This window comes from Octopus bimaculoides, chromosome 1 (assembly GCF_001194135.2).
Source record: "Octopus bimaculoides isolate UCB-OBI-ISO-001 chromosome 1, ASM119413v2, whole genome shotgun sequence".
Taxonomy (NCBI): Eukaryota; Metazoa; Mollusca; class Cephalopoda; order Octopoda; family Octopodidae; genus Octopus; species Octopus bimaculoides.
The window spans coordinates 110,732,089-110,744,922 of record NC_068981.1 but is presented as its reverse complement, the minus strand read 5'-3'; the positions used below and the strand labels follow the sequence as shown (position 1 = coordinate 110,744,922).

Here is a 12,834-nt window from a genome sequence, read left to right as displayed (position 1 = left end):
TTCTAGCATATTGGATGTCCACCTAGTGGTCATCCCTTATACACGTGTAATACAATTTTTTCTAAATTTTCAGATTTTTTATATGCTAGGCCACTTGGTTTTAAATTGAATTAATATTCAATTTATCATCCTATCTATCTATCTATATATATATATATATCTATATATATATATATATATATATATATATGGGCAACACACATACATACGTACACCAATTGCATACATATTTTTTGTATGCATACATGTTCGTATGTGTGTGTGTGTGTTGCCCGTATATCAACAAAATACTTTTTTCCTCGATGGAAAAAAAAAACAACAAAAGTCTTCAAAAACGTGTGCGTCGCTAGAAGGGGACTTAACTCCTGTTTGTAAACAATCGAAGCTTTCTCCGATGGGAAAATTGTTAAAAGTTATGGTTGAAAATCGATTTTATACAGCTATATGCGGGTGTCTCTGAGAGAAAAAGTTGACGGAAATGCAGATGGGATCATGACGAATCTCCTCCTAAAATTGGAGCGACATGCGTGCTAATTTGTGGACGTGCATAAATTATATTCTCGTACACACACACACACACACACATATCATGACTTATATATATATATATATATCTATATATGTATATATATATATATATGTATATATATATATATATATATATATATATATATATATATATATATATATATATATACGGATTTATTGTTATTAATGTTTACCAGAAAAAAATCAGCATTCATCAAATAAAAATGAAAATGTTGTTAAGAGAGAGAAGGAGTAAGAGAAACAGAAAAAGAGAGAGAGTGTGTATGTGCATCTGTAGACAGATAGAGAGACAGAGAGAGAGAGAGACACAGAGAGAGTGAGAGAAAGAAAGAGAGGTAGCATTCATCAATAAAGTGAAAGGTTTTTGTTGAGAGAGAGAGGGAGAGAGAGGGAGAGAGAGAGAGAGCAAGAGGCGCTGTTTGATACCACACCCTCTCTCATTGTTATTACCATTTTGTCTCTTCTTTATTTTTACTCTTACTTATTCTACTACTTCCTTATTGTGTGATTTTGGACAAACTTACAAACAAGCTCATTATTATAATAGATTATCATTATCATCTATTATTATTATTATTAATAGTACTATTACTTCTATCATTTATAGTATTACTTAAATTCATTGTAGAATAACCAGGTGTTGTGTCAATAATGTCTGAGTTATTATATCTAGTGATATCACTGTTTATATTATATATATTAGTTCTATTGTTCTGAATTCCTACATATCTACAATTATCATCATTACAGGAATTTAAAACACTACTGACAATATTATTATTTTTACTAATCGCTTCTGCTAATTTTATATTTCTTCTATTAAATCAGGCTATAATAGCATCTACATTGCGAAAGGTAGAATGAGATTTTGATTGTCTTATGGGAAAAAATTTTATTTTACTTCTGGGAAGCTGGGAAGTTTTTTTCTAAACTCGCCATAAACTTATTATATATATTGGTAGATATAGCACAGTTAAAGGGAATGTTATACCAGACTACATTATTCTTTCCTGATTTCTTATGTTTATAAAAGTGGATCCTATCAATTCTTCAACTACCTCCCAAACTCTGTTTGATTATTAAATATGGTCCCATTACTGGTATTTATGTTATCATTAGAGGAGGCCCTACTCAGTTCAATCATATCCTTACTATTATTATACATATTGTACATCTTACCATCTATAGATTCTATTTTCTTATTGTTATATATCTTATTCATTGATTAAATAGGAATGTTAGAGGCTATCCTAGTAGGTCTATCTGCTTGACTAGGTGGGCTTTTCCCTTATATTTTCATTATAATTCCTAGTAGGTATCTGACTTTCTGAATTAAGAAATGCAATCTCCAGATTATATCCTGCTTTAGAAAGAGCAGAGTTATAGTAGTGGGAGTATGAATTAAATATATCCCTATTAGCTGATAATTGCGTAATTCGTCTCAAAATTTCTTTTACTATTGATTTTAATACATCAGGGAGATGATTAGAGGATTTGCTCACATCTCTAGCAACTTCATCCGGTTTTTTATAGGGGTAATATAAGCAAGAGTTTATATCTAAATTAGTGTCTAAGAAGTTAGCTATCTTCATGCCGTATTTGAAAGTGAGTCCTAGGTTAAAACTTTTTGAAGAATTAAACAAATTTTTTTCTGCATTCTTTGTTCATTGTTGAATAGTTTTATCAGGACTACCTTAACAATATGCTAGTATGAGGTATTATGAGGTTTCTATTCTATATAAAAGTACCCCACATTTCAGGGCTTAGATTGGTTTATCTATCCGTCTTCTCTTACTTGGTCCTTAACTCTCTTTCTAAATTTTATAATTTAATATACAAAATATAAATATATAAATTTTGCTAAATTTAGATATACAATTTCTCCCCATACCCTTAATGCCCACTTAGATCTCATTATGACTTCCTTTGTTTTCTATTTTAGGCCCCTTTTAATTGATAATCATAATATAGTTTAAGTTAACTCTGCCCTTCCTCTTTCTGTATATAGGAAAGCGGGTCATTTCAAATTGATGTAATGCTTGCATTGACCGACTAAATGGAGCCACTTGAAACAGCCGTAATGCCCTAATACCTGGACATCCTTGTACTTATTTGCTTTATATATATATACATATATATACAAGGGAAATTGACTGAGAGTGAGTCAAAATTACTCTTGTCAACATGCTGTGGTGGTGCAATCAGATAGGAAGCTACTGGTCCAAGAAATGAGATGGGTGGAGCCTCATCATCATCGTTTAACGTCCGCTTTCCATGCTAGCATGGATTGGACGATTTGACTGAGGACTGGTGAAACCAGATGGCTACACCAGGCTCCAATCTGATTTGGCAAGGCTCCAATCTGATTTGGTAGAGTTTCTACAGCTGGATGCCCTTCCTAACGCCAACCACTCCAAGAGTATAGTGGGTGCTTATAGGTGGAAAACTTTTCGAAGGAGAAAAGTAGCATGCCAGACATAGTTGAAGGTTTTCTTGATATCCAAAGGACAACATTACTTTCCCTGGACTTCTTCAAGCAAGGGCCCATTGATGAGTAACATAAAAGAACAGGTCACCAGTAGATCTGGCTCTGCAGAAGCCATACTGGAGATCACTGATGACAGAAGGATTTCAGAGGGTTGGAGAATGTACATGTTATTGGCTGTCTCCATTTACCTTAGAGATATTAGAGATAAGAGTAATAAGATGATAGTTTGCTGAGTCAAAGGGGTTCACATTCTTTAAAATAGAGCATACTAAAGCATGCTTCCAAATTTCAGGGTATATTACTGCAGAGAATAAGAGAAAATGATTCAGTGAGTAAAAGAGCAAATTCTGGTGTGTATTGTTTAAATATAATGGAAAGACATAGTCAGAGTCAGTGGCCAAACTTATTTGAAGTAAATGAAGGTATTCTTGCATGTGGTGAAGGATGAGGAGCCTGGTAAAGTGAAACAGGATTGATTTAAAGTGGATCAGTCAAGTGTTTGACGTTGAATTTTCTTCCTTGTGGATACTGCTTAAAAAGCTATCCTTGTTTAGAAGAGAAAGGAAAAAAGCACTCAAAGTTATGAATCAGCCACAGAAAATCTTGCTGGCCATTTGATGCATTAAAGCATCCATTGTATGCCAGACAGTTTTTTCCAAGTGTTGCACAGCTGAGTGAATTGATAGCTTTTCTGAGAATGGCTGAGATTCTTCAGCTATTATAGGAGTTATTTTATGCTTGAAGAGGTGCAGTTACATGTAAACTACTTGGGTGACTTGGGAGACTGAGATTTTGTTGCTTATAAGGATGTAAAGGGACAAACTTAAAAGAAGAGTTTCAGCCTAATTGTTTCTGATGATCAGGATTGAAGTAAATGTACTGCCAGAGATAAATGGCATAAAACTAGAGGAGTTCCAACCAGTCTGCTGACTTAAAGTGCTCTAGGTCAATGGAACGTGGGTGCTAAGTGCTAATATATATTCCTACTCCCCTTCTTTTTGTATTCCTAGATTTGCAAAAAAATTGTACCCTTAATACTGAAAATATCTTCATTGTGATTTTTCTTTGTCCATGTTTCTGTAACACAAATCACTCAGAATTGAGTAAAAAAATTAGAATAATAATTTGCAGTCAAGCCGTGAATATCGATATGCAAAACAGAAAAAATTTGTGCATTTTGAACTGAATGTGTTTTCAAACCTAGTTAAATCCAAAAGTACAAGCCACAGGGACTTGAGTTTTGGTACAATTGTAGTAGGTATAGAACTAAATAAATCCAGAGATTTTGGAACATGACTCCATTACAATTAAATTCTAATGGACTAATAAAAATGGCTATAGATGATGGAGTTTCAGATGAGGATGCCCACATAGGTTGTATTTTCTCCGTTTTGATGGGGATTTTTAAATTTTTTTTTTCTTTGGGATCATGGCTTTGTAAATAATGGCGTATGCTTCTTATTTCCTCAAAACCAATTTTGGCCTTTTTTTTTTTGTATTACACACTTAAAAACAATGGGAGAAACCTTTTTGGTAAAAAAAAATTTTGAAAGTATAATCAAACAAAATGGGAGATTTAGCTGTTGTTTCTAGCACATCCCACAACCACCTGCAATTTTTCTCAGGATTGCATGTAGACCTAGATTAAAAAACAAGCAATATGTGAATCTGGAGTAGAGGGAGACCCAGGAAGATGTAGGATGAGGTGGTGAAACATGACCTTCAAACGTTAGGCCTCACAGAGGCAATGACAAAAGACCGAAACCTCTGGAGGTATGCTGTGACTGAGAAGACCCGGCAAATAAAGTGAGTCCACAGCTGTAACCTACACCAGTGTCACATAACCAGCCCACTCAAAAGTACCTTGGATCGTAGGGCGACATGCCATGCTTGAGGAGACCTATTGAGTCAAGTACATCAACATCAACAGCAATATCAAAATCAAATCAAATGCTGGTAGCACATAAAAAGCACCATCCAAATGTGGCTAATGCCAGTGCCACTTTAACTGGCTTCTGTGCTGGTGGCACGTAAAAAGCACCATCCAATCATGGTTGATGCCAGCTCCTCTGGCCCCTGTGCCAGTGGCATGTAAAAAGCACCCACTACACTCGCGGAGTGGTTGGCATTAGGAAGGGCATCCAGCCGTAGAAACACTGCCAGATCAGATTGGGGTCCAGTGCAGCCTCCTGACTTCCCAGACTCTAGTCGAACCATCCAACCCATGCCAGCATGGAAAATGGACGTTAAATGATGATAATGATGATGATGATGTGAAAACTAATTCCTTGCTTTAAGCATTAAAAACAAATTAAAGACATTAAAACAACAGTAACTTACAACAAACCCACTAATATGAAAGAGAAAAAAACCCGAAACGAATGTGTAAATACTACCGACTATATTCAAAACTGAGATAAAAAACATCACATCTGACTTCAATAATCACCAAATTATATTCATTGCACAATATAATTTTTATAAGTGAAATTTGACCAATATTTCTTACAGGAAAATGAAATTTACATGCTTTCACAGCAGCAAGAGGGAATAAACAACAATCTCAATATGACGATTCCATGCAAAGTTTGGGCTCAATTTAGTGCATTTTTGGATAGAAATATATGTTTACTTAGTAATTAGTTCATCCATTTCTTGAAATTCTGGCTCATACTTGATATTCAATCCCTTGGATTCATGTTCTGCTTGACCTCTCGCTGTGCACAAATATGTCAGTTTGGCAAGTAGCCTCAGTATGCTACTCTCTTTACTTGCTTTAGGCTCTTTCACCATATTGTGGCCAATTCAGCAATAGCAATATTGAATTTGGAAGAAATCTTTTTACCTTATGACATAAAAATCTTGAAGAAAATATGTTCTTTTCTAAGTGAAAATTAACGAAAATTTTCACTTTTATAGTTCATAATGATTATCTGACTTACCGCCATTGATTTTCATATTAAAATAAAACAAAAACATTCCTCTTTATGACTGTATGATTTTCAACACAACTCAAGTGCACTGAACTAGAATGAGAGCTACTGTTCAGTAGCACAATAAAAAAGGACAAACTTTGAAAAACATGTGGAAATACCAGAGTGTTTGAGGGATCTTGTCATGATATATAACAGTCAGATTTTAATCAAAATTATATGAAAATAAAGTTCACATCAAGAACTTTCAAATGATATATAATTTTCCATGGGAAAAATTTATTTTGACATGAAAATGAAGAAGCAAAAAGTGTGTTTTTGCATGTTCAAACTGTGCTTGTCTCCATTGTACGGTACTCTATAGTGATACCTAGTAGTAGCCACAGCAACAGTGGTAGAAGACAGATGAGAAGATAGGCTAGGTGGGTACAGGTCACTGTGTTGTAGGAACTTTTAATACACTTTTTATGATGCAGTTGTGATTGTTCATGAAGAATCCATGCCATCATTGCTGACATTATTGCCTTATTTGTTGTTATTGTAGTTGACAGAGAACTGTTGTTGCAGATGCTGTAGCAATCATTGTTGTGGTTGACACCAATATTCTTGTTGCAGATGCCATTGTTGTTGGTATAGAGAATGTGGTATAGAGTGAGAATGAGAGAAGGATGAATACAAGGAAGTCAAATTGAAGATTTGCGGTTATCAACACTGGTATTTATTTGTAATATATGTGACAGATGATGAATACTTGAGAGAATTTCTCATTTTTCTTTCCATAACATAGTGCATCAGTTAGATATTTTATATTATTATTTAGCCATAGATAGCAACAATAGCTGTGGTAAGATAATGCTAAAAATGCGGCGGATGATAAAGTTTCAGGGAAAATGATTTTAGAATAATCTTATCCTGAACAACAGTATAACATTAACATTTCAGTGAAATATTTTTATCAGCGATAAGGATTCACCATATTTTCATGACAGTTTCATAATTGTTGTATGTCAACAAATAGTTATTACATTTATGTATGTTTTGCAAGATTCTTGTCTATTGAAACAGATATTGTTATATTTGGGACGGTTATTTTGCCAACAAATACACACACTGTTTATTTGATCTACACTTTTGCTTTTACTTGTCAGAGATTTTTCATCACATACTGTGACCTCTTCAATGACTGTCTGTTCTTCATGTCTCCTCTTCTCTCTGATCTTGTCCCGTCTATTTCATCTTGTATCCCTATTCTGCAGTATATATCCCTATCTGCGCAGGCATTTGCACCTCTCTCTCTCTCTCTCTCTTTCTCTCTCTCTTGTGTATGGGTTAGTATATTACACTGTTTGTAGCCATATCTTTGAATTTAACTAATTTTTGGATCACCTTGAAAACATTGTGTCAACAGGGATGTAGTAATTTGAATGGTATTTTCTGTATCTAAATATGCTGATGCAACAAAACCAACAGTCAGCTTTGTAGAGATGTGATTTTTTTATCTGTATTTTTGTTGTCTAATATTCTGAATTATTCGAAATTCTTCTAAATAATATTTGGATCCATTTGTCACACATGAGGAAATACCATGGTTATGTATTCTAATTGCAATTATTGGTGTCTAATTGTTTGATATAATTGACTAAATTCATTTAAAACTGAGAACTTTATATCTGCACGTACTTTTAAATCCCTTTTGTATTCTGATTATAAACTCTATTATTCTCTTCATTTAGAGTGCTTACAGTAGATTATCCTTGAAATGGAGACAGTTTTTAAGGATGCATCTGTAAAGGACATACCTTTACCACCTAAAACAGAATATATGAAAAATCTCACTAAGACCAACTCACTTATTCATCACATAGGGTTGTGTGCATACTACTTTGACAAGAAGAATGATTGTGATGGTTGATTTAATAATGATCTTCGGAAGGTAGACAAAACACAAACCCCTTCAGGTAGATGGCCCTGCTCGATCTGTAGAAAAGGCATAGGTAGAAACTCTATAAGATGTACCCAGTGCAAGCTATGGACACATAAGAGGTGCAGCAATATCAAAGGCAGGTTAACTAGGAAGTTAGTTTTTGTATGTGGCAGATGTTCAGGAGCAATAAACACTGAAAATGTGCTGAAAACAACTTCTGCCACATTCCAGAGATAAAAACTAGACGTAGTTGATAGCTTCCGATATCTCGGTGACCAAGTTAGTAGTGGAGAAGGGTGCGCTGAAAGTGTAGCTGCTAGAATAAGAATAGCCTGGGCAAAGTTCAGAGAGCTCTTACCTCTGCTGGTGACAATGGGCCTCTCACTCAGAGTAAAAGGCATGAGTATGACGCATGTGTACAAACAACCATGCTACATGGCAGGGAAACATGGCCTGTGACTGCTGAGGACATGCGTAAGCTCGCAAGGAATGAAGCCAGTATGCTCCGATGGATGTGTAACATCAGTGTGCATACTCGACAGAGTGTAAGTACCTTGAGAGAAAAGTTGAACCTAAGATGCATCAGTTGTGGTGTGCAAGAGAGACGATTGCGCTGGTATGGTCATGTGGCAAGAATGGATGAGGATAGCTGTGTGAAAAAGTGCCACACCCTAGTGGTTGAGGAAACCTGTGGAAGAAGTAGGCCCAGGAAGACCTGGGATGAGGTGGTGAAGCACGACCTTAGAACATTAGGCCTCACCAAAGCAATGACTTCTGACCGAGACCTTTGGAAATATGCTGTGCGTGAGAAAACCCGGCAAGCCAAGTGAGACCAAAATCCAAGGCCTCAGCCAAGGATGTAGCCAGCCCACTTATGCATACCTTTCCTTCATTGGACTTGCGAAGACCTGTTGAGGCAAGTGAAATCGTAATTGAACTAAATTCGACGACTGGCACCCATGGAAATCGAAATCGAACTAAATTCAATGACTGGCACTAATGCCAAAGTTTCCTTCATTGGACACTAAACTCAGTTTGCGAAGACCTGTTGGGGCAAGTGAAAGCAAAATTGTGGTGGCACCTGTACCAGTGGAGCGCTAAGAGCACCGTTTGAGCGTGATCATTGCCAGAGCAACAGTCTGGCTTCCATGCCAGTGGCACGTAAATAGCACCATTTGAGCGTGATCGTTACCAGCATCGTTCCTGGCACTTGTGCCAGTGGCATGTGAAAAGATATTCAAGCAAGATCATTGCCAGTGCCACTGGACTGGCTCCTGAGCAGGTGACACGTAAAATATACTATTTTGAGCGTGGCCATTGCCAGTACTGCCTGACTGGCCTTCGTGCCGGTGACACGTAAAAGCACCCTCTACACTCTCGGAGTGGTTGGCGTTAGGATGGGCATCCAGCAGTAGAAACTCTGCCAAATCAGATTGGAGCCTGATGGTTCACCAGTCCTCAGTCAAATTGTCCAACCCATGCTAGCATGGAAAGCGGACGTTAAACCATGATGATGAAATATTTGTGTCCTGAAGGAGTCCACTTTATAACTCACTATTGACTGATTTTGAAGGTAAACTTTGGAATATTTTTTTAAATGTTAAATTCCATTTATTCCCTATGAGAAGAAACCCTCATTGAAGAAAATTGCAGCAATTATTGGAAGAATTTAGGATAAACCTGACATATATGTTCATGTGGATAAAACTAGAAACCTTTATCATTTGGAACCTGAAATATACTTCTCTTTAGTTAAAAAAACAAATACAAAGGATTATAGAATGACCTCTGAGGAAAAGTGACTTAACATTTATTTAATTGTGAAAGACATAGTTGAAGATTTACAAGTTGACTGTCAAATTGAACTTTACACTCACAAAACACCCAGAATTAACTTAAAAGATCATAAACCTAACTTTAATACTGATCCACAAGTTAGACTTATCTGCCCATCTAAATCAGATATTGGTGTGATTAGAAAATTTATTATTGATAAACATATTCCAAAGCTTAAACAAAATATTGATTAATCTTTATGGTCTAATTCCTTGGAAGTTATTGATTGGTTCATTAATATTAAGGATAAAAAAACATACTAAATTCATTCAGTTAGATATATCAAATTATCAGTCATCCATCAACCCTATACTACTGAATAAGGCCTTAATTTTTGGAAGAATTCAGATTTATCCAAATGTGAAGTTGATATAATACTTTAGTATTATATCAACTTCACATTTTATATTATATTTATAATTGCTACTTATAAATTTAGGAATATTTTCTAAATTTAGGAACATTTTATATCATATTTATAATTGATCTTTATAGATTTAGGAAAATAAAGCTAGGAAAACCATAACTGAATTTGATGAAAGTACTGGAGTAGAACTGATACACCTGATTATTTCAACATTATTATGGACTCCAGTGACTCAGCTCAAGTAACCAATTAGTGAGTATTTATATTCTTAATTGTATACATAGGGAGGGGGAGGGAGAAGGAGGGGATTATAGTGAATAAAAATTATAATTGGAAAAACAAAATTGTCTGTTCTTTAGAAAATCAGTGTTTAAGGAAAAATAGTGTATCAATGTAAGGTAATAACAGGAGATCATAAGTACTATTACAATTTGCTACAATTTGGAAATTTGGATGTGTAACGTCAGTGTGCATACTCGACAGAGCGTAAGTACCTTGAGAGAAAAGTTGAACCTAAGAAGCATCAGTTGTGGTGTGCAAGAGAGACGATTGCGCTGGTATGGTCATGTGGGGAAATCTAGATTTCATAATCATTTTCAGTCATAATAATAATAATCCTTTCCACTGAAGACACAAAGCCTGAAAATTTTTTGTGGTGGTGGTGGTGGGGGGGGAACAAGTTGATTATATCAACCCCGGTGTTTCACTAGTACTTTATTTATCGACCCTGAAAGGATGAAAGGCAAAGTCGACTTCGGCGGAATTTGAACTCAGAACGTAAAGACAGATGAAATGCCACTAAGCATTTTTATTCGTAATAATAATAATATAATGACAGAAGAAGAAAAGGTAATTCTACAAATCTTAGTAAATGCATTTGGGATTTAAAAAGACAGGAACATTAAGTATGATTTCAAGAGGTCCATTATTAGTTACATAATAAAATACTGGCAATTCTACTTGAAGAAATGTATCATATAATCACTTCTAAATTAATAACATTAAATCCTAATGGTAATTTTACATTGGAATATTGTCACAAATTTCAGAAGGCATTTAAATATTTCAATTCTTAATTATAAATGCTCTTCATATATTATATATGCATAACTTTTCACCAAAAGTTTAATAAATAGACAACTAATTGCCATGATGTACAATCTGTATATTTTTAATTGTCATAACATAGAATTCACGTTTATTTTATATTTTTTCATTATCCACTGATGTCACCAAGAGTTGAATATAAAAATAGCTTCTCTTAGATTATATTTCTTCTTAATGCTCTTTTTGTATGCATTCATATACTGGAGATATTTTCTTAGTTCTCGTTGAAATGAACTAATTTTGGATCATTTTGAAAACATTGTGTTAACATGTATTTTCATATATATTAATTTGAATGATATATTCTGTATCTACATATGTTGATGCAGCACAAACAATCATCAGCTTTGTATGGTAAATTCAACGATTAAAGATGTGATTTTCTCTATCCATATTTTTGTTATATACAGTTATACCTCACTTTATGAGGACCTACTTTATGAGAACCTGGGTTTATGAGTTTTATTTTTATAATAACAATAAAAATATTAAACAGCCATTTCGTGAACAAAGTGCAAAAGTTTCTACTACCATATCAAAAGCTTCTGTGTTGCTGAAAAATTTATAAGGAGCGAAAATATTTTCTAAGGAAACAACTGTAGACTTGTTTTTTAAAAAGAAATTTACAAGTTCATCTACAAGTGCTTGTGAATTAGTGATCAAGTCTACAAGTGATGGTGTGCATGTGTCTAGTGTGAGTGAAAGTAATTCAGAAAACGACTATAATAATAATATATTTTATTATAAATGATCATCACATTCTTTTTACTTTACATAAAATGTTCTTTACATTCTACTGTTGTTTTATTACCATTTATTTACAAGTATTATAAATTTTATAGGTGAAATATTTTTCTGGGAATGAATTATGGTCTATAACATTACTATGGAAAATTATTGCTCTACTTTATGAGCAGTCTCCAGGAACAAATTAACTCGTGTCTCAAGGCATTACTGTTTATATGTATATAATGAATGGTAGACTGTATCCTACATTAAAACAGAAGACATCAGCTGTGTAATAATTTTCACATTTCTGTGTTGTTAGATTCAAATGAATGAATTGGAGAGGAAGCTGTCTTGTTCAGAATCAATGAATTAACTCTATTACATTAACCTATTTCTCTAAATAAATGAGAAGTAAAATAACTTACTTGGTCTGGATAATTCGGGTTCAAGGGATTTTGATATTTGAGCCAATGTAGTCCAGCAGGTTGGTCTTCTACTCTACACTGATTCACATTTGTCAGTGCTGCACTGAGACCTGCCCACCATCCAATTAATCCAGATTTGGTACCATTAGCAATCAAGCATGTATTTTGTGGATCTGTAAAGTCCAGAAAGATATTAAAGCTATTCTCAATAAATCAGTTACAACAGAATAATTCTTTATTTCCATAATCAGGAATAAATGAACGAGTAGGTGATTTTGAATGGATGGATGGATACACACATACACATATACACACTTACACAAATATATGCACATGTACACTTGTTTTGCAGAACTTTCATGGATGACAGAATAGACATAACTGTATCGATCCAAAAAATATGGCAGACCATGACCTCACTGGAAAAGATGGTCACATAGATACATGTGAAATTCATTCCAGAGAAGTCTCAGAAC

At 34.5% G+C, this 12,834-nt stretch overlaps 1 protein-coding gene across 1 annotated transcript in view; it reads right to left on the bottom strand.

Moving 5' to 3' along the window:
* LOC106877988 (multiple epidermal growth factor-like domains protein 8) overlaps positions 1–12,834 on the bottom strand; it is a 575,983-nt gene that overhangs the window by 494,692 nt on the left and 68,457 nt on the right. The window contains exon 4 of the mRNA XM_052968134.1: positions 12,359–12,557. Coding sequence (XP_052824094.1) covers positions 12,359–12,557 — 199 coding nt within the window. The remainder of the gene's footprint in view (positions 1–12,358; positions 12,558–12,834) is intronic.